Below are 24,547 nucleotides of genomic sequence, written 5' to 3'. Positions count from 1 at the left end.
ACAGTGCCCCCTATTGCCTCTCCTGACCTGGCTGTAGTGTGTGTTGAGCTCCCTCTGGTGGCCGTTGTATATATAGACAGCGCCGTGCTCCTCGCTCTCCAGCGGTGCCCCCACGGCGACATCAGCCCAGCCGTCCCCGTTCAGATCAGCCAGTGCCGTGATGGCTGCGCCGAAGCGGCCCAGCGGGTTCCCCAGGGCTCCCTGGAGCACCACGGCACTGGTGAGCCCGGCCTGGGGAGTGAGCACGGAAAGGTTAGATACAGAGTCAGCGTCCCCTGCAGGGCCCCCAGCACAGCTCTGGGAACCCCCTAGGGAGATCACCCCCTGCTGGGGAGACCCTCCCCCTTCCACCATGCTCCTAGCCCAGGGCCACCACAGCACTGTCTATGCCCCCTGACTCACCTGGTCCCAGCGATAGATGTGGACCCTGCCCCCACTCCTCTCCTCATAGTATAGGGGGGCCCCCACTAGGAGCACGTCCGTGTCCCCATCCCCATCCACGTCCACTGAGCACAGAACTGACCCGAAATAGGAGCCAATCTGCAAACCAAAGGGGGGTGGGGGTCAGAGAGGTAGGGAGCAACCACAGCGCCCCCTAGCGAGCCTTGCACTGCACCCTGCAGCACAGCGCTCCTGCTGAGCCCCCCACCCACTCCCTGCAGCACAGCGCCGCCTGCTGAGCTCCCCGCCGGCTCCCTGCAGCCCAGCACTCCTTGCCAAGCCCCCTGCCCACTCCCTGCAGCACAGCGCCCCCTGCTGCGCCCCCTGCCCACTCCCTGCAGCCTGGCATCCCCTGCTGTGCCCCACTCCCTGCAGCCCAGTGCCCCCTGCCAAGCCCCCACCTGCTCCCTGCAGCACAGAGCCCCCTGCTGAGCCCCCGACCCACCCCCTGCAGCACGACAGTCCTGTTCTCACTTGCTTGCCCATGAGGTGCTGAGTATCTGTCCAGTTGGAGCTGCCGGGGTCTATCTCAAACACGATGACCATCCCAACGTGCTGATAGCGGGGGGCTCCGGCAGCATAGAGCGTTCTGTTCTGGTGCTGCATGGACTTCACCGCATAGCCTGGGGGCAGGAAACGGCTCAGCATGAGAGGGGGCTGGGCAGGCCTCTCTAGTCCTGCCCATGGAGGTGGAGTGAGGTGGCAGGGTGTGCCCCAATCAGCCTGCCAAAGCTTCAGTAGTTGGAGAACTACACAGCTGCAGACGCCCTCACCCCAGAGCTGTCCGCACAACCCAGGGTGGGGATTCCCCTCTGTGAGAACCGGATGAGGGATCCCCGTATAAATGGCCCCCGTGCCCTACCCCAGAGGAAGCTGCATTTCAGTGCCAGGTGAGAGATCCTTGCAGAAATGGCCCTGGTGCCCCATCCCACGGATGGGGGGTGCTGGGGCAGGCTGGGAGGCTCTAGGGGCTGGGGGTAACATACCCAGGTAGGCGTCCTTTATCTGCTCATTGGCTATGGGGCTCCTGATGAAGGTCTCCAGTGCCTGGTTGCTCTGCAGCTCAATCAGGCCCCCTGCCCAATCATCTGCCCCCACAGCCCCCAGCACCACCCGTTCCTGCAGGGTGAGAGAGAGACGCACCATGGGGCAAAGGGGAGGGCAGAGGGAATGAGGAGCCCCTCAACTCCCATGCCTGGGTCCCTTCCTGATCCCCCAAACTCTCATAGCCCAGCCCCCTCATAGTCCAAGTCCCTCTCCTCCTGAACCCGTATAGTCCTATCCCATCCATGACCCCTCTGAACTCCCATGGCCCAGCCTCCCGACCCTCCCAAATCCCCGTAGCCCCAGCTCATTCCTAAACTCCCATAGCCTGGGCCCCTCCCCAACCCCCTCAAGCTCCCAACAGCCACCCCCCCACCTCTGAACCCCCACAGCCCTGGCCCATCTCCCAGCCTTCTGAACCTTTCCCCCCCTCCCCAGGCCCCTCCTTGGGGCTCACTTTGGACAGGTCCACACTGAATCCACTGGATGAGAGCTCCAGGTGGAAGGAGCTGCGGCTGCTGGTACCTGCAAGACAGACAGGGGTGGGAGCTCAGAGCAGTGATCCCTGTATGAAGAGCCCCCACACCTCACCCCAGAGGCAGCTGCAGCTCGGTGACAGCTGACAGAATGGCTGGTTAGCGTGGGGGGGGAGGGAGGGGCTGGGAGTCTGGACTCCTGGGTCCTATCCTGGGCTCTGGGAAGGGGTGGGGGTCTAGTGTGTTAGAGAAGTAGGGGGTGGGGGGATTCAGGACTCCTTGGTTCTGATTATGTGCCTTAGCTTTTCCTCCATAGAGGAATTGCTGAGTTCTGTGTCCAGTGTGTGCTCTGGGCTGCTGTCCAGGAGGTGCTGAGGGGCTGTGTACATCTAGTGCAGCCATCAGGGGGTGCTGGAACAGCGTATGTCCAGTGCATGCACCAGGGGGCGCTAGGGGCTCTGCATGTCCAGTGCATGAATCGGGGGGGGTGTGTGTGCACGTCCAGTGCATGCACCAGGGGGTGCTAGGGACTGTGTATGTCCAGTGCACGCACCAGGGTGTGTGTTTGTGTGTGTGCATGTCCAGTGCATGCACCAGAGGGTGTGGGAGTGTGTGTGTGTGTGTGTGCATGTCCAGTGCATTCACCAGGGGGTGCTAGGGGCTGTGCATGTTCAGTGCATGCACCAGGTGATGCTGCCAAGCTGTCCCCTCCACAATCCAGGCCACACTCCGGGGAGCACTGGTACCTTCGATGGCGTAGATCTTGGCCTGCAGCTCACTGAAGAGGCCTTTGAGCTTTTCGAAGCTGTCCAGCACCTTGACAAACTGGCTTGTGGGCTCTGAGGCCATCTGTGTCAAGAAGGCCTGGGACCTGTTCCAGTTAAAGTTATTGCCAATCTGGAGAGAGCGAGAGAGGACGTTGGAGCCCATGTCAGTCTCAATGAGCCAGGACATCTGGGTTCTCTCCTCAGCTCTGGGAGGGGAAAGGGGTCTAATGGGTTACAGCAGTGGGGGGCTGGGAGCCAGGACTTCTAGGTTCCTTACCCCAATGATGTAGCGAACAATGTTCTTCTCTTTGGCAGCATTCACATTCCCCCCAGGGTCACTGGGGTCTCCATCCGTGATAATGATCATCACTCGCGCCACATCTTCCCGGGCGCCATGCTCTGGGGTGAAAACCTGGTTTCTGCAGGACACAGGGAAATGGGTGCAGATGAACTCAGAAGTAGCCACTTCCAGAACTGGGCACAGGAGCTGCTTTGACAAGGATCCCTCCCGCAGCACTGAGATGCAGCCACCTCTGGGTTAGGAGTGTAGGGGGCTGGTTATCACAGGTCCATCTCTCCCTCCCGTCCCTGGTTACTCACGCAACATAGTTGATGGCTTTGAAGGTGTGTGTCAGGCTCTCCATGTGCTTAACGTTCTTCAGGAGTTCCCGGGGATTTCGGTTTCGTTTGTAATCGTTAAAGTCAAATTCTGTCTTCACGGCCAGGGAAAACTGCACTGCGGCAAACTGGCGGGGAAGAGGGGCTGTCAGAACAGCACCCCCGCCTCCCCCCACCCAGTGCCATGCCGGTAGACAGGGCAGTGCTGGGATCCCTGCTGCACAGTGCACCTTACAGCCAGGCTGAGACATGGGGCATGGCCAGGACCCCTCACAGCACAGCACCTCCTAGTGCCAAGCTGGGAGATGGGGCACAACCAGGACCCCCCGCAACACAGTGCCCCTAGTGCCAAACTAGGAGATGGGGCATGGCTAGGCCCCCCCTCTGCTACACAGCACCCCCTAGTGCCAAGCTGGGTGATGTGGCATGACCAGAACCCCCTGCAACACAGCGCCCCTAGTGCCAAGCTAGGAGATGGGTCATGATTAGCCCCCCCACCACTACACAGCGCCCCCTAATGCCAAGCAGGAGATGGAGCACGGATGGGATATGGAAGGCAAAGTCCTGTAGCACCCGTGCCAAGCTGGGAGATGGGGCCTGGTCGGTGTTTGTAGCGCAGCGCCCCCTAGTACCAAGCGGGGCAGGAGTCTCTCACATACATGTATCGTGGAGTTTCCCAGCTTCTCCATCACTTCGATCATGAATTCCTTGATGGCATTGAACTGGTCAGAGTTCATGCTGCGTGATCCATCAAAGAGAAACACCAGATCCACATTCCCCTTCAGGCAGTCTGTGGGGAACCACCAGAGAGGCTTGGAGCGTGGAGTGGGGGGGCAGGAGCCAGGACTCCTGGGTTCTATTCCCAGCTCTCAGAGGGCAGTGGGGTCTAGTAGTTACAGCAGCGGGGGCTGGAAGCCAGGACATCTGGGTTCTATCCCTAGCTCTCAGAGGGGAGTGGGATCTGATGAGTTAGAACGGGGGGCTGGGAGCCAGGACACCTGGGTTCTATCCCCAGCTCCTGGAGAGGAGTGGGGTCTGGTGGCTTAGAGTGGGGAGCCAGGACTCCTGGGCTCTGGGGGAAGGCAACTGGGGTTCAGTGCTTTGAGTCTGTCAGTTCCTTACCTTCAAACCCTGGCGTCAGCTCCTTGGGCTGCTCCAGGTGTCCCTTGAAGAGGTAGCAGACCCCACTCAGGTACTGGTTCGCATCACATGTTCGGCTTAGCCCAGAACCACAGGCCTATGGGGAGCACCGATCAGGCAGTTACCAGCCGTGTATGGAATGGGGGAGAGGGGAGCACATCGGACTGGAAATCAGCATGTCTATGGCTGAGCCAAACTCGACAGGAAGGGGAGATGGGAACGGGGCCTGGGTCTCCAGGTATGAGCCCAGCAGAAGAATCCAAGAGGGGATGGCAGAGAGGGAGACGCCCCCATCTAGCCTGTCCCCGCCTGAAGCAGGAGCATCCCCAGAAGAGCTGGAGACATCCCATCAGGGCCTGTCCCGCAGCCAATGCCCCCCCGCACACTCACAATCATCTGGGCCTCTGCGTCACGGCTCGCCAGGGACATGCCGAGATGTGCCATTTGAGCACTCGCTGCAAGGACAGGGAAATGGGGTCAGTGCTTCGCCCTGTCCGGTGCCCCGTGTCCCCTGCCCCCGCAATTTCACCCCAGACCCACCCGGCAATGGGATGGCCTGACAGGAGCCTTTCTTCACAGCACATTGGTACAACTGCCCTGTGGAGTTCTGGTCACCTGGTGCTCCCACGATGATACTGTAAAACAAGGCAGATCAGGTGCCAGGGATGAGAAATACTCGCTTGCCAGGGACCCCACATGGGATGGAGCTAGAACCCAGGCGTCCTGACTCCCAGCCCCCTCCCTGCTCTAACGTGATGAGACCCCCATCTCCTTTCTGATTTCTGTATTCCAGTTAATCCTTCATTGGGTCACTTCCCCAGTGCTTCCAGCTGTGGCCCCCTGACATGCTCTCACTTCCCAGTTAGCCCTGGCGAAAGCCACATGCTTTTGGGTAGTGAAAGCGGAAGAGGGAGTCAGCATCGTGATTTGTGCATGACCCAGTGGGGACCATACACAGGCTGGGGGCATTCCGCCACCGGGAACAAGCAGGCAGGGGCCTGGCAATCCTTGACACTGAAATGCACCTCAGTCTGGGGCCTTGTTACAGCATGGTGCCTCCTCCATCATAAACTAAACCCCACTGGCCTCCTAGAGCTGAGAAAACAGAACCCAGGAGTCTTGACAACCAGCCCCATCTGCTCTAACCCACTAGATCCCACTCCTCCCCCCAGCACAAAACCCTGGAGTCCAACTCCCTAGCCTGGCCCCACTGCCCCTCCCAGAGCTGGGGATAGAACCCAGGAGGCCTGATTCTCAGCCCCCTCTAGTCCATTAGACCCCACTCCTTTCTTTGCTGGACACTGGCAGGGATGTGGGGTGGGTCTCTTACCTTCCATCTCTGAACTGCAGCACTTGGTACCCGAAAGTCCTACTCGCCTCAGGAGCTAGCACCTTTGGGTGGATGGTGTCAATGTTGTACCCCAGGGTGGGGGCTGGCCCTACAGGGGCATGGGATATTGAAGGAAACCGGGTCAGAGCAGCTTTCACCGCAGGCGCAAGAGCATCCTCCTGTGCTGCCACCTCCCCATCCAGAGTGGGGATGTTGCTACTCAACCCCCTAACCCTGCCCTTTGACTCTAACAACCCCTTCTTCCCCAGGAGAGGTGACGCCCAGCTGCCAAGAACCCTGACCTGCTGCCATATGCTTTCGCTCTGCCTTTCACACGTGCCCCCGCTCTCTTGCATGGGAACCCTGCCCTGGTTATGTCAGCAGTGCCGTGTGGTTAGTGACTTGTGGGCTGAGGCCAGCCCCACTCCCTGCCTGGTCCCCCCAGTGTCGTTTAACACCTCTCCACCCTGCTTGCATCATGCTGCAGTCAGTGTGTGACTAGCTGACAGAAGAGCTCCCAGCTTGCTGGGGGGGTCCAGGGAGAGCGCCCCACATAGGCAGCCCCCGCCCCAGGGGGTGATGGGAGGTCAGGCTCTGGTCCAGCCCCGCAGTGAGCAAGGGGGACTGGTAAGTGACACTTGCAGGACAGGAAATTTGTACTTAGACCCAACAAACTCACCTCACCCAGGGAACCACTGAATAGGTGTCTGCCCTGAGTCAGCCCATCCCCCTCTCTATTCCTGCCCCCCTGAGCCAGCCCATCCCCTCTATCTTGGACTTGGCACCCCCTAGAGGGTCCCATTCCCTGTTCCCAAGAGCCAGCCTGGGGCTGGATCAGAGCTGGCACATCCTAGAGGGGAAAAAAAGTGCCATGTCACATCCTTACAAGTAGGTTCTAGTCAGGGTAGTTTTTCATCCCAGCTGGGACTTGAACCCACAATCTTTGCTTTAGGAAACTAATGCCAGCTCCATCAGGCCACCTTAGCTGCTTGCAAAGAATGATTCTGTGAACATGCCATTGTCTGTACCTGCTCTGTGCTAAGGCCAGCTGGACTGGCTAGGCTGGTAGACTGCACTGTGATAGGATGAGAGGGGCATCTGTCCCCAGGGTGATCAGGGACTCCATGTGCCTGATTGTGCCTCAGATGGTCTTAATCGCTTGACATTTAACCCAACTACTACATAGGGTGACCAGATGTCCTGATTTTATAGGGACAGTCCCAATTTTAAGGTCTTTTTCTTATATGGGCACCTATTACCCCCCACCCCCTGTCCTGATTTTTCACATTTACTGTGTTGTCACCCTACTACTGCATGACACCCTCTGCCCCTACGGGGAATCCAAATGGAATCTGAAACAGAGTTTTGCTCTTTAGATGGGCGTGTGCCTAACAGCTGTGAACCAATCAGATTCAACAGACTTGTGAAGAGGCTTATCAGAGAGAAATTAGTCCCAGACCCTGACTGGCCCCTGGGGGATCTGCTGAGGTCATTGATCTCCTGCCCTGCCCTATCGAGTCACACCCAAGCCTTGGCAAGAAGATGAACTGCAGGCGTGTGGCCCCTGTCCACGGGCTGTTGTTAGTTGGGGGACGGGCACTCTTGAGTTCAGCGGGGGCTCAAACTTTTTTTTTGTTTTTTAAAGATGAAATATGTGAATGTTTGCTGGAAGGGGAGGAGGAAACAGGGGTAAAGGCGTGGGGAGGAGGGGCTGTGGCAAGGAGTGGGGGGATTATGGGAAGGGGACCACAAGAGGTTGGGGAAGAGGGTGAGGACTGGAGAAGTGACATCGGGCTGGGTGGCAAAGTGAGTGGAGGGATTAGGGGAGGGGGCGCCTGCCCCATAGTCTCCCCTCCTGTTTGTGTTCTGGGGGTGTCTGAGCCATTCTAGGGGGTCTGAGGCGCTTTCTCTGCCCCACCCCCCTGTGAGCCGCTATCCGGAGAAGCTCTGCTCTTCCCTGGAAGTCTGAGCCCCTGATGCTCCCATATGAACCAGCCTCTGGGGGGCAGCTGAGAACAGGCCTATGGGGACCCTGCACCAAGACCACGCTGCTGGGGGCGTGGCTACACTGCCACCTTAAGCTGCCGTACAGCCACCACAGCAATTAAAGCGGCATTTCACGGCCACGTTCGCTCCGTCCATCGTCCACACCAGCAGCGCATCCAATGACATTGTGGGGCACTGACCGCTGAAGTCCCCCTCCCCCTCACAGGGCTGACAGCCAACAGGCGATGCATGTAGCTGCAGTGGGCGATTTACGGGAGCTACATTTCAGTGCAGACACTTACAGGGTTAAGTTGACATCAACCGCCTTATGCCGACCTAACTCTATAGTGTCGACTAGGCCTGAGATGGGGGTGAGGAGCTGAGAACTGGCATGCTCGATGCATATCACAGGCTCTCCAGCAGTGTGGGTGGGGGTGGTGGGAACATCCACTGACATGAATGGGGCAGTTCACACTTCTCAGAGCTTATGTTTCAGGCTGGATTCATCTCCATGGGATGTTCTTATTCATCTGAGATGCCACTTTGCTCCTCTCTGGGGTGCATACAGCCCCTTCCCTCTAGCCTTCCCCCTTGCAGCATTATCCTGGGCTGCGGATCTGGATATAGCAAAGCACTTCCTGATTGAAGGGCCATGATCCATTTAATGGGGATGTAAAATCTTAACCACAGTTTCTGTTAAAAACTTTTTACATAGGCCCAAATTCCACAGCTTGGTTTAAGGCCTGGGACCTAGTGAACTATGAACAATAAGGGCTAAGAAAACCTGGATAATCATAAAAAGAACAGGAGGACTTGTGAGCTAAGAAAATGGAGGTGCCACAAGTATGCCTGTTCTTTTTGTAGATACAGACTAATGTAGCTGCTACTCTGAACCTGGATGATCATAGAATATCAAAGTTAACTTAGAAGGGATTTCAGGAGAGCATCTAGTCTAACCCCCTGCTTAAAGCAGGATCAATCCCCAGACAGAGTTTTGCCCCAGAACCCTAAGTGGTCCCCTTAAGGGTTGAATGCACAACCCTAGGTTTAGCAGGCCAATGCTCAAACCTCTGGGCTATGCCCTCACTTTGGAAACAAGAGCCATTGTTGCTTGTTACTAGATAAGCAAAGTCAGCAAATAGGGAGCAGTAATTGGTACCCTTATCAGAAGTTACAGACATACAAAAAATTGAGAGGGGCCTCAGTGTCCACTCCCCAGTGCCGGAAGGAGATAGCAAATACCCACCTAGAGTTTAGAGAGAGGTCCAACATGTCAGTATGAGATATGACATCCTCCCCCGTCACAAATCTATTCTACTTCATAGATGTCAATGCTAGTTTTTAAAACCACAATGGTAAAGTGCCACAGGATTCTTTGCTGCTTTTACAGATCCAGACTAACACGGCTACCCCTCTGATACTTCACAATGGTAAACAATTTCAGTTACCATGTACTTTTTTACTGTCTTTTTGCTTTAACCCCCATGAACGTACCTGTTGGCCAACCGGAAGAGCTACCTCATTCCTATGAACCCCAAATCAGGATTCAACTTATACCTCTTAATAAAAACAGTTTAAGGAAAAACACCTGCATATTAGCAATATGTTGTGTGTTAACCTGAACCATGGGCGGAGCCATTATGTAAACTTTTAGACTATTGGCTTATTGTGCTACCTGTGTCTTGCTGCTAAAACCTATCCAGGGGCTTGGAACCTCCCACTCCATCACTTCCCTAAGCGCCTGATCCTTCAGGAGGAGGGATAGCTCAGTGGTTTGGGCATTGGCCTACTAAAGCCAGGGTTATAAACTTAATCCTTGAGGGTACAAGCTGGGGCAAAAATCTGTCTGGGGATTGGTCCTGCTTCAAGCAGGGGGTTAGACTAGATGACCTCCTGAGGTCCTTTCCAATCCTGATATTCTATGATTCCCTCCGCCCACAAGCACCCTGTATAATCAATTATTCAGCAGTGTCTGAGCCTAATAAGCAGAGTAACACTCCCCCAGCACTGTGTGTCATAAACCCTCATGCTTGACTCTACGCAGCATCCATTTCTGTTCCTTCACTGATGACTAATTTCATCCAATATCTGGGACATGGCCCATGTCTGAGGCTTCTCTCACCCACCCCATTAGCAACTACACAGGACAAACATTTCAAAGCAGGACCATTAACCCCAGTGCTCCACACAGGGCCAGATTAATCTTTTATGAGACGATGGCCCTGCCCCCTGCTCTACCCATGCCCCACCCTGAGGCCCTGCCCCCACTCAGTCTCTTCCCCCCAAGACCCTGTCTCCAGCTTGGCCTCTTCCCCACAAGGCCTTGCCCACACTGCACCCCCGAGGCCTGGAAGTGGGGGGGTGGAAAGGAGCAAGGGATGAGCGGGGCTTCAGGGGGAAGAGGCAGAGTGTGGGCGGGGCCTTGGGGCACAGCATGGGTGGAGTGGGGTGCGGGCGGAGCCACAGTCTGGGTGCCAGGGCCCCTTCTCAGTGTGGGCCCGGCATCCTGGTGCCATTGTAAACCTGGTACTGCCCCCACAACAAACCATACGGGATGGGAATCACATAGCAACCGTGCGGCTGTGCAGTGAGACCCATGGGCCTCAGGAGTCACGGGGCCCAGTCCTGCCTTGGCTGCTGAGTGACCTTGACCAGGTCACTTCACCTCTTTGTCCCGCAATTTCCTCAACTCTAATATGGGGCTAAAGATATTTCCCTTCTTTCCTAAGCACTTTGCAATTGACAGAGCTAAAGCACCAGTCGTGAGCGAGGTGGTGTCATTACATTAATTAACCACAGTAGTGTTACAACTGCCTAAATGACCACCAGTTCCTATTTATAATGCTTTTTTCTGTTCAAAAAACTTCATAAACACAGAGGGAAGGTCACCGGAGGCTCTCATGGCCTCCCAGAACATCACGTTCAGCAAAACTTTAACCTCTACAAACCAGGAAATACAAAGAGAAGGCAAATCATAGAATTAGAGCATATCAGGATTGGCAGGGACCTCAGGAGGTATCTAGTCCAACCCCCTGCTCAAAGCAAGACCAACACCAACTAAATCATCCCAGCCAGGGCTTTATCAAGCTGGGCCTTAAAAACCTCTAAGGAAGGAGATTCTACCACCTCCCTAGGGAACCCATTCCAGTGCTTCGCCACCTTCCTAGTGAAACAGTGTTTCCTAATATCCAACCTAAACCTCCCCCACTGCAACTTGAGACCATTGCTCCTTGTTCTGTCATCTGGTACCATTGAGAACAGTCTAGATCCATCCTCTTTGGAATCCCCTTGAGCCTCCCCGGGGCTAGCAAGAACCACTGGGAATTATTTCGTTGGGGATTGGTCCTGCTTTGAGCAGGAGGTTGGACTAGATGACCTCCTGAGGTCCCTTCCAACCCTGATATTGTATGATTCTATGATTCTAAGTCCTCTCAGATCCCAGCATGCTTTACAGAAAGTTCTAGAGACAAAACCAAATATCCTGACCTTATTCTATATACACGTCTCATCAGTGCAATGAGATAAGATCAAGTCATGTCAAAACAAGAGCACACATTAACTTTGAAGTCCCAGTGTTAGGATCACCTTGCCCCCATGCTGCTAGCCTACTAAACATGAACTGCTCTCAGGTTAGAGAACGGATAGCATCTCCCAGACGTCCCGATGACACTCCAGGAGACAGGCCTCTCATTCAGTAAAGTCACCAAGACGAGTCCCATTGGCAGAGGAGACTATGCTGCAGTTCAAGACTCTATGATCTGCAGGCACTGCAGCTGCATTCCCTGTACTAGGAGTAGCTATGCTGAATGATGGAGGGATTAGTTGGAGCAGCTTGGCAGAGCTGTGATGTTATAAGCTGATAGGGTGGAGGGGAGGGGAGGAATTGTGAGCCCCTCTCCCTCACCCCATGTACGTGTGTTTTGGGAGATCCAGTCGTTTCAGCCATGCGGGGTGTAGGCTGTGTCAGTAGCAGGGCCCAGGGGATTCCTTGCCCTGGGGCTTGTCAGCAGCGAGGTGGGAGGTGAGTGAGCTCTGTGGATTTAACGGAGGCTAAGTGAAAACAGAGTGCCGGACAGCACCATGCGCATGGAGGTGATGGGAGTGCTAAAGGGGTTGCAAAATCTAGCAGATGGGGGGGGTGTTTCTTTCTGTGGACCAGGCTAAGTGAGCGTAGGGCAGGTGTAGGGAGCTCCTGGTCAGCGTGTGTGTTATGAGCACATTGGGCATGGGTGACAGGTGAATGCACCGTTGGGGGAGGCTAGCCCCCATCCCCTCCCCCTTTGCCTGTGGCCCCACCCCCTCATCCTTCTTCCCCCCCCCAGAGCCAGGAGCACACACACCCCACAGCCGCTGTCCCGCCAACACGCCCCCAGCCCCCAGTGCCAGGTGGGCGGCATGGCCAGAGTTCCCTCAGCCACAGCACTGGGTGGGCGGGTGGTGCGGCCGGAGCACCCCTCAGCTTCAACCCCGGAGCTCCCCCAGCCCTGGGTCTTGTGTGCACCAGCCCCAGCCTGCCTGCCCCAGCCTCTCATCCTCAGAAGAGCACCGGTGGGAAGGGAACTGAAGCAGGCAGGAGGGACCCTGGGGAAGGAGTGTGGGCGGGGCCCTGCCAGGCTGTTTGGGGAGGCACAGCCTTCCCATGCCTGTGCTACCCACCGCCCATGATGTTGGGGCATCACTCAAAGATGGCAGAGTTAAGGTTATGTATTAACTCCGTATTTCCTGGTTTTCGGAGGTTGTGCTTTGCTGAACTCAGCATTCTGGAAGGGCATGAGACAGTCCTGGGCCACCTTAACCCTGAGCTCATGAAGGTGGTTGTCAGTGAATTTACTGGAATAAAATATCAATCTGCGTGCGGACTTTGAAATACCAGCTCTTAAACTGAAGCCAAACTTCCATTAGGCACCACCTCCCCCGCAGACTGAGAACATCTAGTGCACACACCACGTGTTCCTCAGACTGCTCCCCCAGGCCCGACTCAGGCTACGGTTACCCCAGAGAGCTCATAGCTGTGCAGCTCCACCGCTGTAATCTCTCTAATCTAGCTGCTCTAAAGTGATGGGAACGAGCCCTCCTGTCTGCTTCGCTGCTCCAGCCCCCGCAGTGATGTGAATTGCACCGACACACGCTGTAGTGTACAAAGAGCCTCCAACTCACAACCCCTGACCTTCAAAGAGTTTCAAAAGCCACAAGCCAGTAAGTGCCTTGTACTGATGATCTCAAGGGATAAAGAGCCAGCTTTTACCCAGCATGCTGGCAGAGATCATGGCTCCAGGCGCACTCAGTTTGGGGAGCGTTTGATGCCCCAAAACATTAGAACTCCTCCCCCCCACACACACCTAGACCATTATCCCTACCCCGCAGCCCTCGGGGCTGAGCAGTTTTCAAGCCAAATCCAATCGGTTCAGGGATTTTAGAGCATTTAGAGAAATCAGCTGTCAAGCTGCGGGCTCTCTGAGCCTTAGCTCCGGTGGTCCCACCGCCCCACTATAATCTGCCTTTCAAAGCTCCCTACGCTCCCTCACATTTCTACGTGCTCTCCTCTGCGTTAACCGCCTGTCCCCAGCCCCAGCTGGGTTCCTAGCTGCAGGTGCTAATAACTGAAAGAGGAAGAGGCCCTGCTATGTCGAAAGCTGGCGTGTGAAACAAGCAACGGGTTAGTCTATGGTGGAAGCGCTGTCTACACTACAGCCTCAGTTGGCATAACTTATGTCACTCCAGGGTGTGAGTCTGCCACTTGCAGAGGTGGGCTTTTAATGACAACCGGACAGTGTGCTCAACCAGGGGTACGCGTACCCCTGAGGGTACACAGAGGTCTTCCAGGGGGTACAGCACCTCATCTGGAGCTTTGCCTAATTTTACAAGAGGCTACATAAAAAACACTAGCAAAGTCGGTACAAACTAAAACATCACACAGACAATGGCTTCTCTATACCCTGAAATGGACAGGCAATATTTCTATGCCAATGGCTTTATTTTATAATTATATGAGCAAGGCAGCCATTGTTCACTACTAGAGTGACGACGACACTTTGGTATGTTTATGGCCGGCTTTGTAAGCCAGTCGTTTTTAGGTGGAGATGAAACTTGGAGCATGCAAGATAAATCCGACTCTTGAGAGAGGTCCAGGCGCCTGGAAAGGCTGTAGAGCCTCTGGGATGGAGCATCTTCACGAGGGCATCGGTACAACTGCACCTCTGCACTGAAAGATGTCGCCTTGTAGGCCGTGAAAGGCATTTTCCTTCCATCACAGGCCAATGGGAGACAAAACAGGGGTAGAACTCAGGCATCCTGACTCCCAGCCCCCCGGACTATGACCCACTAGCCCCTACTCCCTTCCAGAGCTGGGGACAGAACCCAGGAGTCCTGGCTCCCATCCCCCCTGGCTCCAACTCCTTAACCCTCCCACCCGGTTTGCCTCAGTGCTGCTACAGGAAGCCAGCGTGGAGAAAGCAGAGGTTCTTCTTGTGCGCTTTCTTCACACACTCCAAACCACAGGCCACAAGGAAATAACAGTTTTTAATTATCTGAGTACAATCTGACAGAAAGCTGAGGTGTTTTTTTTTTCGTTTTAACCTTTAGGGCCCCGCTTCCGTATTGCCATTCCCAAGCACTCAAAAAATCACACACCAAGTCCCCTGAAATCATAAGATTGGCTTTAAATATCTTGGGTGGGGTTTTGTTTTGTTTTTTACAATGACAAATTTGTGATCTTCCTTATTTGATTTCCAAGCCGGCAAGAGTTCCTGGTGCTTGCGTCTCTCCCCCAGACAAGGGCTGGAGAGGCGCACTGTGTTTGAAAATACGACCGGGCGATTCGCATCTAAACATGACTCTGGCAGCTGGGGCTTTATGTGAAATGCCAAATATTGTGAGTTGACAACACTGCATAGCTGTCGGCCCGAGGGCATGAAGAACCCAGGTGTCCTGAAGACTGGAGAGGTAAGAGTCACAGGGCTTCTCTCCATTGGCACTTTACAGCCCTGCAACTTTCTCGTTCAGGCGTGTGTGTGAAAAAACACCCCCCTGAGCGCTGCACGTTTCAGCTCCGTAAAGCGCCAGTGTAGACAGGAGCTACGCCCCTGGCGGAGGTGGGTTTTTTAGAGCGCTGTGAGATCTCGCTCCCAGCGGTTGGCTGTGACAACACAAGCCACGTTTAAGTGCTGCCGAAGCATCGGGGCCGCGACAGCACTTTAAAGTTGCCAGTGAAGATGTGCCCTTAGAGGGGGAGTCCCCGCAATGGGGAGGGAGCACAGATTGGGGGTGCTAGTTGGGGGGTGGGGGGAGAGGTTCCTGCAATGGGGAGGGATCACAGATTAGGAGTGACAGTTGGGAGGCAGGGGAAGGGTTCCCACAATGGGGAAGGATCATAGATTGGGGTGCTAGTCAGGGGGCAGGGAGAGGGGTTCTGCAATGGGGAGGGATCACAGATTAGGGGTGCGAGTCAGGGGGCAGGGGGAGGGGTTCCACAATGGGGAGGGATCACAGATCAGGGGTGCTAGTTGGGGGGGGCAGGGGAGGGGTTCCACAATGGGGAGGGATCACAGATTAGGGGTGCTAGTTGGGGTGGTGGGGGAGGGGTTCGCGCAATGGGGAGGGATCATACATTAGGGTTGCTAGTCGGGGTGGTGGGGGAGGGGTTTTGCAAGGGGGAGGAATCACAGATTAGGGGTGCTAGTTGGGGGGGCCGGGGAGGGGTTCTGCAATGGGGAGGGATCACAGATTGGGGATGCTAGTTGAAGTGGTGAGGGAGGGGTTCGCGCAATGGGGAGGGATCACGGATTAGGGGTGCTAATCGGGGTGGTGGGGGAGGGATTCACACAATGGGGAGGGATCATACATTAGGGTTGCTAGTTGATGGGGAGGGGTTCCGCAATGGGAAGGGATCACAGACTGGGGGTGCTAGTCGGGGTGGTGGTGGGAAGGGTTCCCACAATGGGGAGGGATCACAGATTAGGGGTGCTAGTCGGGGTGGCGGGGGTAGAGGTTCCTGCAATAGGGAGGGAGCACTGGTGGGGCACTCGTGGGAGCAGGACTGGGGGCAGACACCATGCAGCAGGGATGCCAGTGGGGCTTGTGGCAGGCAGGAAAGCTAGACAGAGGCTGGACCTTTCGGAAGAGGAGTCCATTCATCAGCTTAACCCGCTGACTCACCAGGGTAGATGCGAGGTGTGGGAAGGATTTGCCCTTGTGCCCTGTGATCCCTGGGGTTCACAGGCTGCTCATGGCCGGGCACCCCTGCCTAGAGGGAGCCGCACACACTCAGAGGCCTGAGAGAAAACTCAGCCTGAGATCTGAGCTGTCCCCAGGTGCAGCTGTTTCCCCTCTGAGCAGCCGCAGTGGCTAGATTGGAGGTTTTGCTGGCAGGAGGGGAGCCCACTGCCCCAAACACACATTAAAAAGGATTGAAAAGTTGGGCAGTGTTTAGGGAATAACGGATTGGGTACAATGACAAAGTTGCAGGTGTCCAGCCTGGGGCATCACTAATGATTGAGGGCATCCAGCCCAGGATGGCTGAAATTAACAAGGGCGTCTGGCCTAGGCTGTCACTAATGACCAAGGGCACCCAGCCCAGGGTGTCTCTAACAATCGAGGGTGTCCAGGCCGGCATATCTCTATTGACCAAGGGCATCCAGTTTGGAGCAACGCTGATGACTGAAGGCATCTGGCTGGGGGCTGTGACAGAACGTACCCTTATGCTCACTCCCTACACCCTATTGTAATAAGCTTTGTGCAATGTATGCCATGTGCGGTACCATTTGAAATCTCATAATTTGCTGGTCATTGTCCTGATAAAATGTGTGTGGCAAAATTATAAGTGAAGGTATAAGATTCCACTGTATGGCATTCTTAACACGTATTGCAAACTGAGGTTGGCAAACAGGCCTGTCTCAGACAAAGGAAAGGGTGCTCGGCTTAATTTGCATTTATGCTGTAAACAGAGACATCAAGCAGGAAGGGAAACAAACCTAAGAGATATCAAGCAGGAAGGGAAATCTCTACCCTTGGAGGGTAGGGGTAGGATACAGATGGACCTAGACAAATTACAGGATTGGGCCAAAAGAAACCTGATGAGGTTCAACAAGGACAAGTGCAGAGTCCTGCACTTGGGACGGAAGAATCCCATGCACTGCTACAGACTAGGGACCGACTGGCTGGGCAGCAGTTCTGCAGAAAAGAACCTAGGAGTTACAGTGGACAAGAAGCTGGATATGAGTCGACAGTGTGTCCTTGTTGCCAAGAAGGCTAATGGCATTTTGGGCTGTATAAGTAGGGGCATTGCCAGCAGATCAAGGGGCGTGATCATCCCCCTCCATTCAACATTGGTGAGGCCTCATCTGGAGTACTGTGTCCAGTTTTGGGCCCCACACTACAAGAAGGCTGTGGAAAAATTGGAAAGAGTCCAGCAGAGGGCAACAAAAATGATTAGGGGGCTGGAGCACATGACTTATGAGAAGAGGCTGAGGGAACTGGGATTGTTTAGTCGGCAGAAGAGAAGAATGAGGGGGAATTTGAGCTTTGTTTCTTGTAACCATTTCTGATGTTTTTGCTTCATTACTAGGGCCCTACCAAATTCACAGCTATGAAAAATGCGTCCAGGACTGTGAAATGTGGTCTTCCCCCATTTCAACTACCTGAAGGGGGGTTCCACAGAGGATGGAGCTAGACTGTTCTCAGTGATGCCAGATGCCAGAACAAAGAGTAATGGTCTCAAGCTGCAGTGGGGGGGGGCTAAGTTGGATATTAGGAAACACTATTTCACTAGGAGAGTGGTGAAGCTCTGGAATGGGTTACCTAGGGAGGTGGTGGAATCTCCTTCCTTAGAGGTTTTTAAGGCCCGGCTTGACAAAGCCCTGGCTGGGATGATTTAGTTGGGGATTGGTCCTGCTTTGAGCAGGGGGTTGGACTAGATGACCTCTGAGGTCCCATCCAACCCTGATAGTCTATGATTCTATGAAAAGAAGCTCCAACGGGTGAGGAAAAGCAGCAGGGAGCATCCTTCCCTACAGACACTCTCTCTCTCTCTCACACACACACACACACACACACACACACACACACACACACACACACACACACACACACACACACACACACTTTCCAAGTGGGGGACTGACACTGACACTCTCTACATCCGTTGATTCACTGCACCAGAAAGGACAAAGGAAGCAGCCGTTGAACTGGAGAAGGGGTCCTGACCTAAGAAGTTTGGTCAGCAAGACTGCTGAGAGTATGTGATGAGAAAACTCTGCTTTGAATGTAACATAGTGTGTTAAGTTAGGCACCAGTTGCATTCGAGCTTTGTTTCTTGTAACTATTTCTGATGTTTATGCCTCATTATTAGCTGTGAGATTTCACAGACTGTGAAATCTGATCTCCCACCATGAAATCTCTCTCTGTGTGTGTGTGTGTGTGTCTGCGCTTTTACCCTCTACTACACAGATTTCATGGGGAAGACAAGCATTTCTCAAATTGGGGGTCCTACATAAGAACAGCCATACTGGGTCAGACTAAAGGTCCATCTAGCCCAGTATCCTGTTTACCGACAATGGCCAATGCCAGGTGCCCTAGAGGGAGTGAACCTAACAGGTAATGATCAAGTGATCTCTCTCCTGCTGTCCATCACCACCCTCTGGCAAACAGAGGCTAGGGACACCATTCCTTACCCATCCTGGCTAATAGCCATTAATAGACTTAACCTCTATGAATTTATCTAGTTCTCTTTTAATCTCTGTTATAGTCCTAGCCTTCACAACCTCCTCAGGAAAGGAGTTCCACAAGTTGACTGTGTGCTGTGTGAGGAATAACTTCCTTTTATTTCTTTTGCTGCCCATTAATTTCATTTGGTGGCCCCTAGTTCTTATATTATGGGAACAAGTAAATAACTTTTCCTTATTCACTTTCTTCACACCACTCATGATTTTATAGACCTCTATCATATCCCCCCTTAGTCTCCTCTTTTCCAAGATGAAGAGTCCTAGCCTCTTTAATCTCTCCTCATATGGGACCCATTCCGAACCCCTAATTATTTTAGTTGCCCTTCTCTGAACCTTTTCTAGTGCCAGTGTATCTTTTTAGAGATGAGGAGACCACATCTGTACGCAGTATTCAAGATGTGGGCGTACCATGGATTTATATAAGGGCAATAAGATATTCTCAGTCTTATTCTCTATCCCCTTTTTAATGATTCCTAACATCCTGTCTGCTTTTCTGACTGCCGCTGCACACTGTGTGGATGTCTTCAGAGAACTATTTACAATGACTCCAAGATCTCTTTCCTGACTCGTTGTAGCTAAATTAGCCCCCCATCATATTGAATGTATAGTTGGGGTTATTTTTTTCCAATGCGTATTACTTTACATTTATCCACATTAAATTTCATTTGCCATTTTGTTGTCTAATCACTTAGTTTTGTGAGATCTTTTTGAAGTTTTTCACAGTCTGCTTTGATCTTAACTATCTTGAGCAGTTTAGCATCATCTGCAAACTTTGCCATCTCACTGTTTACCCCATTCTCCAGATCATTTATGAATAAGTTGAACAGGATTGGTTTTAAGATTGACCCTTGGGGAACACCACTAGTTACCCCTCTCCATTCTGAAAATTTACCATTGATTCCTACCCTTTGTTCCCTGTCTTTTAACCAGTTCTCAACCCATGAAAGGATCTTCCCTCTTATCCCATGACAACTTAATTTACATAAGAGCCTTTGGTGAGGGACCTTGTCAAAGGCTTTCTGGAAATCTAAGTACACTATGTCCACTGGATCCCCCTTGTCCACATGTTTGTTGACCTCTTCAAAGAACTCTAATAGAGTAGTAAGACACGATTTCCCATTACAGAAACCATGTTGACTTTTGCCCAACAATTTATTGTCTTCTATGTGTCTGACAATTTTATTCTTTACCGTTGTTTCAACTAATTTGCCCGGTACTGACATTAGACTTACTGGTCTGTAGTTGCCAGGATCACCTCTAGAGCCCTTTTAAAATATTGGTGTTACATTAGCTATCTTCCAGTCATTGGGTACAGAACCTGATTTAAAGGACAGGTTACAAACCCTAGTTAATAGTTCCGCAATTTCACATTTGAGTTCGTTCAGAACTCTTGGGTGAATGCCATCTGGTCCCGGTGACGTGTTACTGTTAAGTTTATCAATTAAGTCCAAAACCTCCTCTAATGACACTTCAGTCTGTGATAATTCCTCAGATTTGTCACCTACAGAGGATGGCTCGGGTTTGGGAATCTCCCTAACATCCTCAGCCATGAAGACTGAAGCAAAGAATTCATTTAGCTTCTCCACAATGACTTTATCATCTTTAAGTGCTCCTTTTTTATCTTGATCGTCCAGGGGCCCCACTGGTTGTTTAGCAGGCTTCCTGCTTCTGATGTACTTAAAAAACATTTTGTTATTACCTTTTGAGTTTTTGGCTAGCTGTTCTTCAAACTCCTTTTTGGCTCTTCTTATTACACTCTTGCACTTAATTTGGCAGTGTTTATGCTCCTTTCTCTTCACCTCACTAGGATTTGACTTCCACTTTTTGAAAGCTGCCTTTTTATCTCTCACTGCTTCTTTCACATGGTTGTTAAGCCACGGTGGCTCTTTTTTAGTTATTTTATTGTGTTTTTTAATTTGGGGTATACATTTAAGTTGGGCCTCTAGTATGGTGTCTTTGAAAAGGGTCCATGGAGCTTGCAGGGATTTCACTCTAGTCACTGTACTTTTCCTTTCTGTTTAACTAACCCCCCCTCATTTTTGCTCCAAAAGGGCAATGCAGGGGGGTCACAAGGTTATTTTTGGGAGGGTCGCGGTATTGCTACCCTTACTTCTGTGCTGCGGCCTTCAGAGCTGGGCAGCCAAAGAGTGGTGGCTGTTGTTCAGCCACCCAGCTCTGAAGGTGGTACCCCGCCAGCAGCACCACAGAAGTAGGGGTGGCCCAGATCAAGGGCCCAGCTCTGCAGGCAGCAGTACAGAAGTAAGGGTGGCAATACCATACCATGCCATCCTTACTTCTGCGCAGGGGTGGCTCTAGACATTTTGCTGCCTCAAGCAGGGCGGCATGCTGAGGGGGGTGCTCTGCCGGTCGCCAGGAGGGCGGCAGGCGGCTTCAGTGGACCTCCCGCAGGCGTGCCTGCGGAGGGTCTGCTGGTCCCGCGATCCACTGGTCCCGCGGCTTTGGTGGACCTCCCGCAGGCACGCCACCGGAGCCGTGGGACCAGCGGACCCTCTGCAGGCACGCCTGCGGGAGGTCCACCGGAGCCGCCTGCTGCCCTCTTTGTGACCGGCAGAGCGCCCCCCACGGCATGCCGCCCCAAGCACGTGCTTTGTGCTGGGGCCTGGAGCCGCCCCTGCTTCTGTGCTGCTACTGGCGACAGCTCTGCCTTCAGAGCAGAGCTCCCGGCCAGCAGCCACCACTCTCCAGACACCCAGCTCTGAAGGCAGCGCTGCTGGCTGCAGCAGCGCAGAAGTAAGGGTAGCAATAGAGTGACCCCCCCTTGGAATAACCTTGTGAGACACCCCCCATGACACACACACGCGCGAACGCGCACACACAATTCCTTTTTGGGTCGGGACTCCTACAATTACAACACTGTGAAATTTCAGAGTTAAATATCTGAAATAATGAAATTTATGATTTTTTCTATGCTATGACCGTGAAATTGACCAAAATGGGTCGTGAATTTGGTAGGGCCCTACTCATTACGTGTACTCACTTAAAATCTCTCTTTGTAGTTAATAAACTTGTTTTACTGCTTTATCCAATCCAGTGTGTTTAAACTGAAGTGTCAGGGAAACTCCATTTGGGGTAACAAGATGTGTGCATGTTATTTCTATTAAGAAAACGACAGACTTTATATAAACTTGTATTGTTCAGAAGAGGACTGAGCAGTACAGGACAAAGATTTCTGAGAGGAAATCTGAGATTGGGAGTGAATTGGGAGCACCCTGCAGTATAACCAAGGCTGGTAAAAGCCAGGGAGTGGCTGGCTGGCTGCAGCAAACACAGACCTAGCTGGGAGTGATTTGCATGCGGGAGGCATTTTGTGAGTGTGTCCAGGCTAGAGGCTACAGCAGGAAAGCAGTGCAAAGGGCACCCTAGATTACATGGCAGGGCTGACACAGCTACTCACTAGTCTGGATTGTACCCTGGGTCGCTCACAGGGGCATCGCTAAGGACAGAAGGGCTCTGATCTGGAGTGACACTGACAACTGAGGGCATCTGGCTCGGGACATCGTCCATGGCCGAAGGCACCCAGCCTGGGCCGACTCTCACGACCAAGGGGGTCCAGCCCGGGGCGTGTCTAACAACTGGAGCTTGGCATCAACCACACTGTCCTCCATTTATAGACACACCAGATGCTGTCCAGCAGTCAGGACATTTCTAATGGGTCTGCTTCTCTCTCGTCACCCCTTCCTTTCCAATCAGTGCAGCCCCCCACCCTCCGGAGGCCAGCTGCTGGAATGAGAGGAACCCACAAACCAACGGTGGTGCCTAGGGTTGGTTCTTCCCATCCCCATCACCGTCTTCACCAAACCTACACCATCCCCTGGGGCTGGTGCCAAACCAACCTCTCAGCCCGGCTGCCTCCGTCTTCAATCCGCTGCGCCAACAGGTGCTTTGAGTCCAGACACCCTCCAACCCCTGGGCCTTCCACATGCACTCAGAATGGGGCTCAGATTGAGCAAACCTGGCTCCCTCAATTCAACCCACCTTGGATAGGCAGCCTGAGCAGCAGCAGCAGCAGCAGAGGGAAAGCAGATGGGGTCCTGGCCATGTCGGGATCTGGCGCGTAATGGATGCCCAGGGATCTGGGGTGTTAGATGGCGCGGGGCATGATGGCAAATCCAGCCGGGCAGGCTCACTAGCCTGCTGTGGAGACAGCGACCGGGCGGAGGCGGAAGGGGGGAGCAGCCAGCTCGAGGTGCTGGAAACAGAGTTTTGGGGAAATGATTATGCAGATTTTTATCACCCGCTTTTCCCACGGGGGCGGGGCCAGCAGCGGGCCTGTGGGGGAGGGGGAGAGGAGCACAGAAGCATCTGCAGAGCAACAGCATTTCCTTCCGCCCTTTGGGCTCCTTTCCAGTGACAAAATTCGAAACATCTGGTGGGGGAGGCGGGGGAGCAACAATCTTGCCTTGTTTGGGTCAGGTGTCCTCCGAGCAGCAGGTTCGGGGTGGGGGTGGTGGGTGTCATGTCAGGGGACCCCAACTGGAAAAGAGGGGCCTACGTGTAAACTGTGGTACTGGACTGCCCTGGCTTTGGGAGTAGGGGTTGTGCCTGTTAACGCCAAGAGATCCCACTGCGATGGGCTGAATGGAAGAAACTAGCCCAGAACTTTCCCCCCAGCATCGGGGCGTGACCCTGCAGCCTGCTGGCAGAACCAGGAGGGGGCCAGGGCCTTGTGCTGGAGACCTGTGTTCATTTCCTGGCTCCGCTATTAGCTCCTGGATAACCTTGGTCAGGTCACCGAGCCTCTGAGCCTTCGTCTCCCTGAGACGAAAAACGCTCCTTGCTCTACCTAGATCCTTTACGTTCCTGGGGGCAGGGACTGTCTCTGTGTGTCTGGGCAGCACAATGGACGTCTGAGCTCAGTTAAAGCCCCTGGCTGCTACTGTGATACAAACAGCAATAAAAATAGCACCCCAGCTGGGTAATTCCATTTCATTTCCCGCTATCCCCCATACCCTCCCCCCAGCTGTGACTTCAACTACAGGATTCTCTTTCACTTCCCTCCTTAAGCACCGTGCAATGTTCCTGGTAAACACGCCCATGCTCCACTCCAGAAGCTGCTGCATCTCAGCACCAGGCGAGAGATACCTCTATAAACAGCCCCAACGCCCCCTACACACATCCCCACCAGCTGCGTCTCACAAGGAATCTACTGTAGACTTAAAGTTAGGAATCTCCCAACCCCTTCACTTCCCCAGAGCAGGCCTGTAACTGTGCGGCTAGCCCCACTAACAGCTGCTGGATTTCCCTTGGGGGATGGTCAATAACCCCCTCCCCAAGCCCAAGGGAATAATTCCCTACCCCCACTGCACTGCCACAGAGAGCCAATGGCATAGGCCCCTACTTTCCCTGGCGCCGGTGTGTGCTCGCACCCCCTCACCCTGGCCCCGCTCTGACTCCACCTTTTCCCCACTCCTGCCTGCCCTCATTCCAACCCCTTCCCCAAATCCCCACCCCAGCCCTGCCTCTTCCCCGAGCGTGTCACATTCCCCCTCCTCCCCGCTCCCTCCCAGTCGCGTGAAGCAGCTGTTTTGCAGCGCAAGTGCTGGGAGTTAGGGGGGAAAAGTGGGCACGTGGCGCACTCAGGGGAGGAGGCAGAGCGGAGGTGGAGGTAAGCTGGGGCGGGGGGGGGGACAGGGAGATGCTGGTGGATGCAGAGCACCCACCAATTTTTCCCTGTGGGTGCTCCAGCCCCGGAGCACCCACGGAGTCGACACCTATGACAAATGGAATGATTGAACCCTGGGCCTTGTTGGTCTAACACAGGGGTGGCCAGCCTGAACCCGAGAAGGAGCCAGAATTTACCAATGTACCTTATCAAAGAGCCACAGTAATACGTCAGCAGCCCTCCATCAGCTCTTCCGCCTGCTCCCAGCACCTCCCACCCACCGGCAGCCCCTCCCCCTCCATTCTCGCGCCTCTGTTTTGTGGCACGCAGGAGACTGGGGGGGCGAGGGGGAGGAGTGAGAGCACGGCAGGCTCAGGGGAGGGGGCAGGAAGGGGTGGAGTGGG

General features: G+C 53.8%; 1 protein-coding gene across 2 annotated transcripts in view; it reads right to left on the bottom strand.

Annotated features, from left to right (window-relative positions):
• LOC115651389 (integrin alpha-L-like) overlaps nucleotides 1-22,730 on the bottom strand; it is a 32,793-nt gene extending 10,063 nt beyond the window's left edge. For both annotated transcript variants that reach the window (XM_030562316.1, XM_030562317.1), the window contains exons 1-14: nucleotides 22,517-22,730; nucleotides 5,817-5,925; nucleotides 5,027-5,121; nucleotides 4,877-4,941; nucleotides 4,469-4,583; nucleotides 4,006-4,136; nucleotides 3,329-3,474; nucleotides 3,006-3,147; nucleotides 2,708-2,858; nucleotides 1,943-2,010; nucleotides 1,428-1,560; nucleotides 916-1,064; nucleotides 403-540; nucleotides 28-231 (exon numbers count right to left, since the gene is read on the bottom strand). In XM_030562316.1, coding sequence (XP_030418176.1) covers nucleotides 28-231; nucleotides 403-540; nucleotides 916-1,064; nucleotides 1,428-1,560; nucleotides 1,943-2,010; nucleotides 2,708-2,858; nucleotides 3,006-3,147; nucleotides 3,329-3,474; nucleotides 4,006-4,136; nucleotides 4,469-4,583; nucleotides 4,877-4,941; nucleotides 5,027-5,121; nucleotides 5,817-5,925; nucleotides 22,517-22,580 — 1,710 coding nt within the window. In that variant the 5' untranslated portion in view covers nucleotides 22,581-22,730. The remainder of the gene's footprint in view (nucleotides 1-27; nucleotides 232-402; nucleotides 541-915; nucleotides 1,065-1,427; nucleotides 1,561-1,942; nucleotides 2,011-2,707; nucleotides 2,859-3,005; nucleotides 3,148-3,328; nucleotides 3,475-4,005; nucleotides 4,137-4,468; nucleotides 4,584-4,876; nucleotides 4,942-5,026; nucleotides 5,122-5,816; nucleotides 5,926-22,516) is intronic.
• Nucleotides 22,731-24,547: the final 1,817 nt, after the last annotated feature.

Source organism: Gopherus evgoodei, chromosome 4 (genome assembly GCF_007399415.2).
Source record: "Gopherus evgoodei ecotype Sinaloan lineage chromosome 4, rGopEvg1_v1.p, whole genome shotgun sequence".
In the NCBI taxonomy this organism is placed as follows: domain Eukaryota; kingdom Metazoa; phylum Chordata; order Testudines; family Testudinidae; genus Gopherus; species Gopherus evgoodei.
This window is presented reverse-complemented; position numbering and strand designations above follow the sequence as displayed.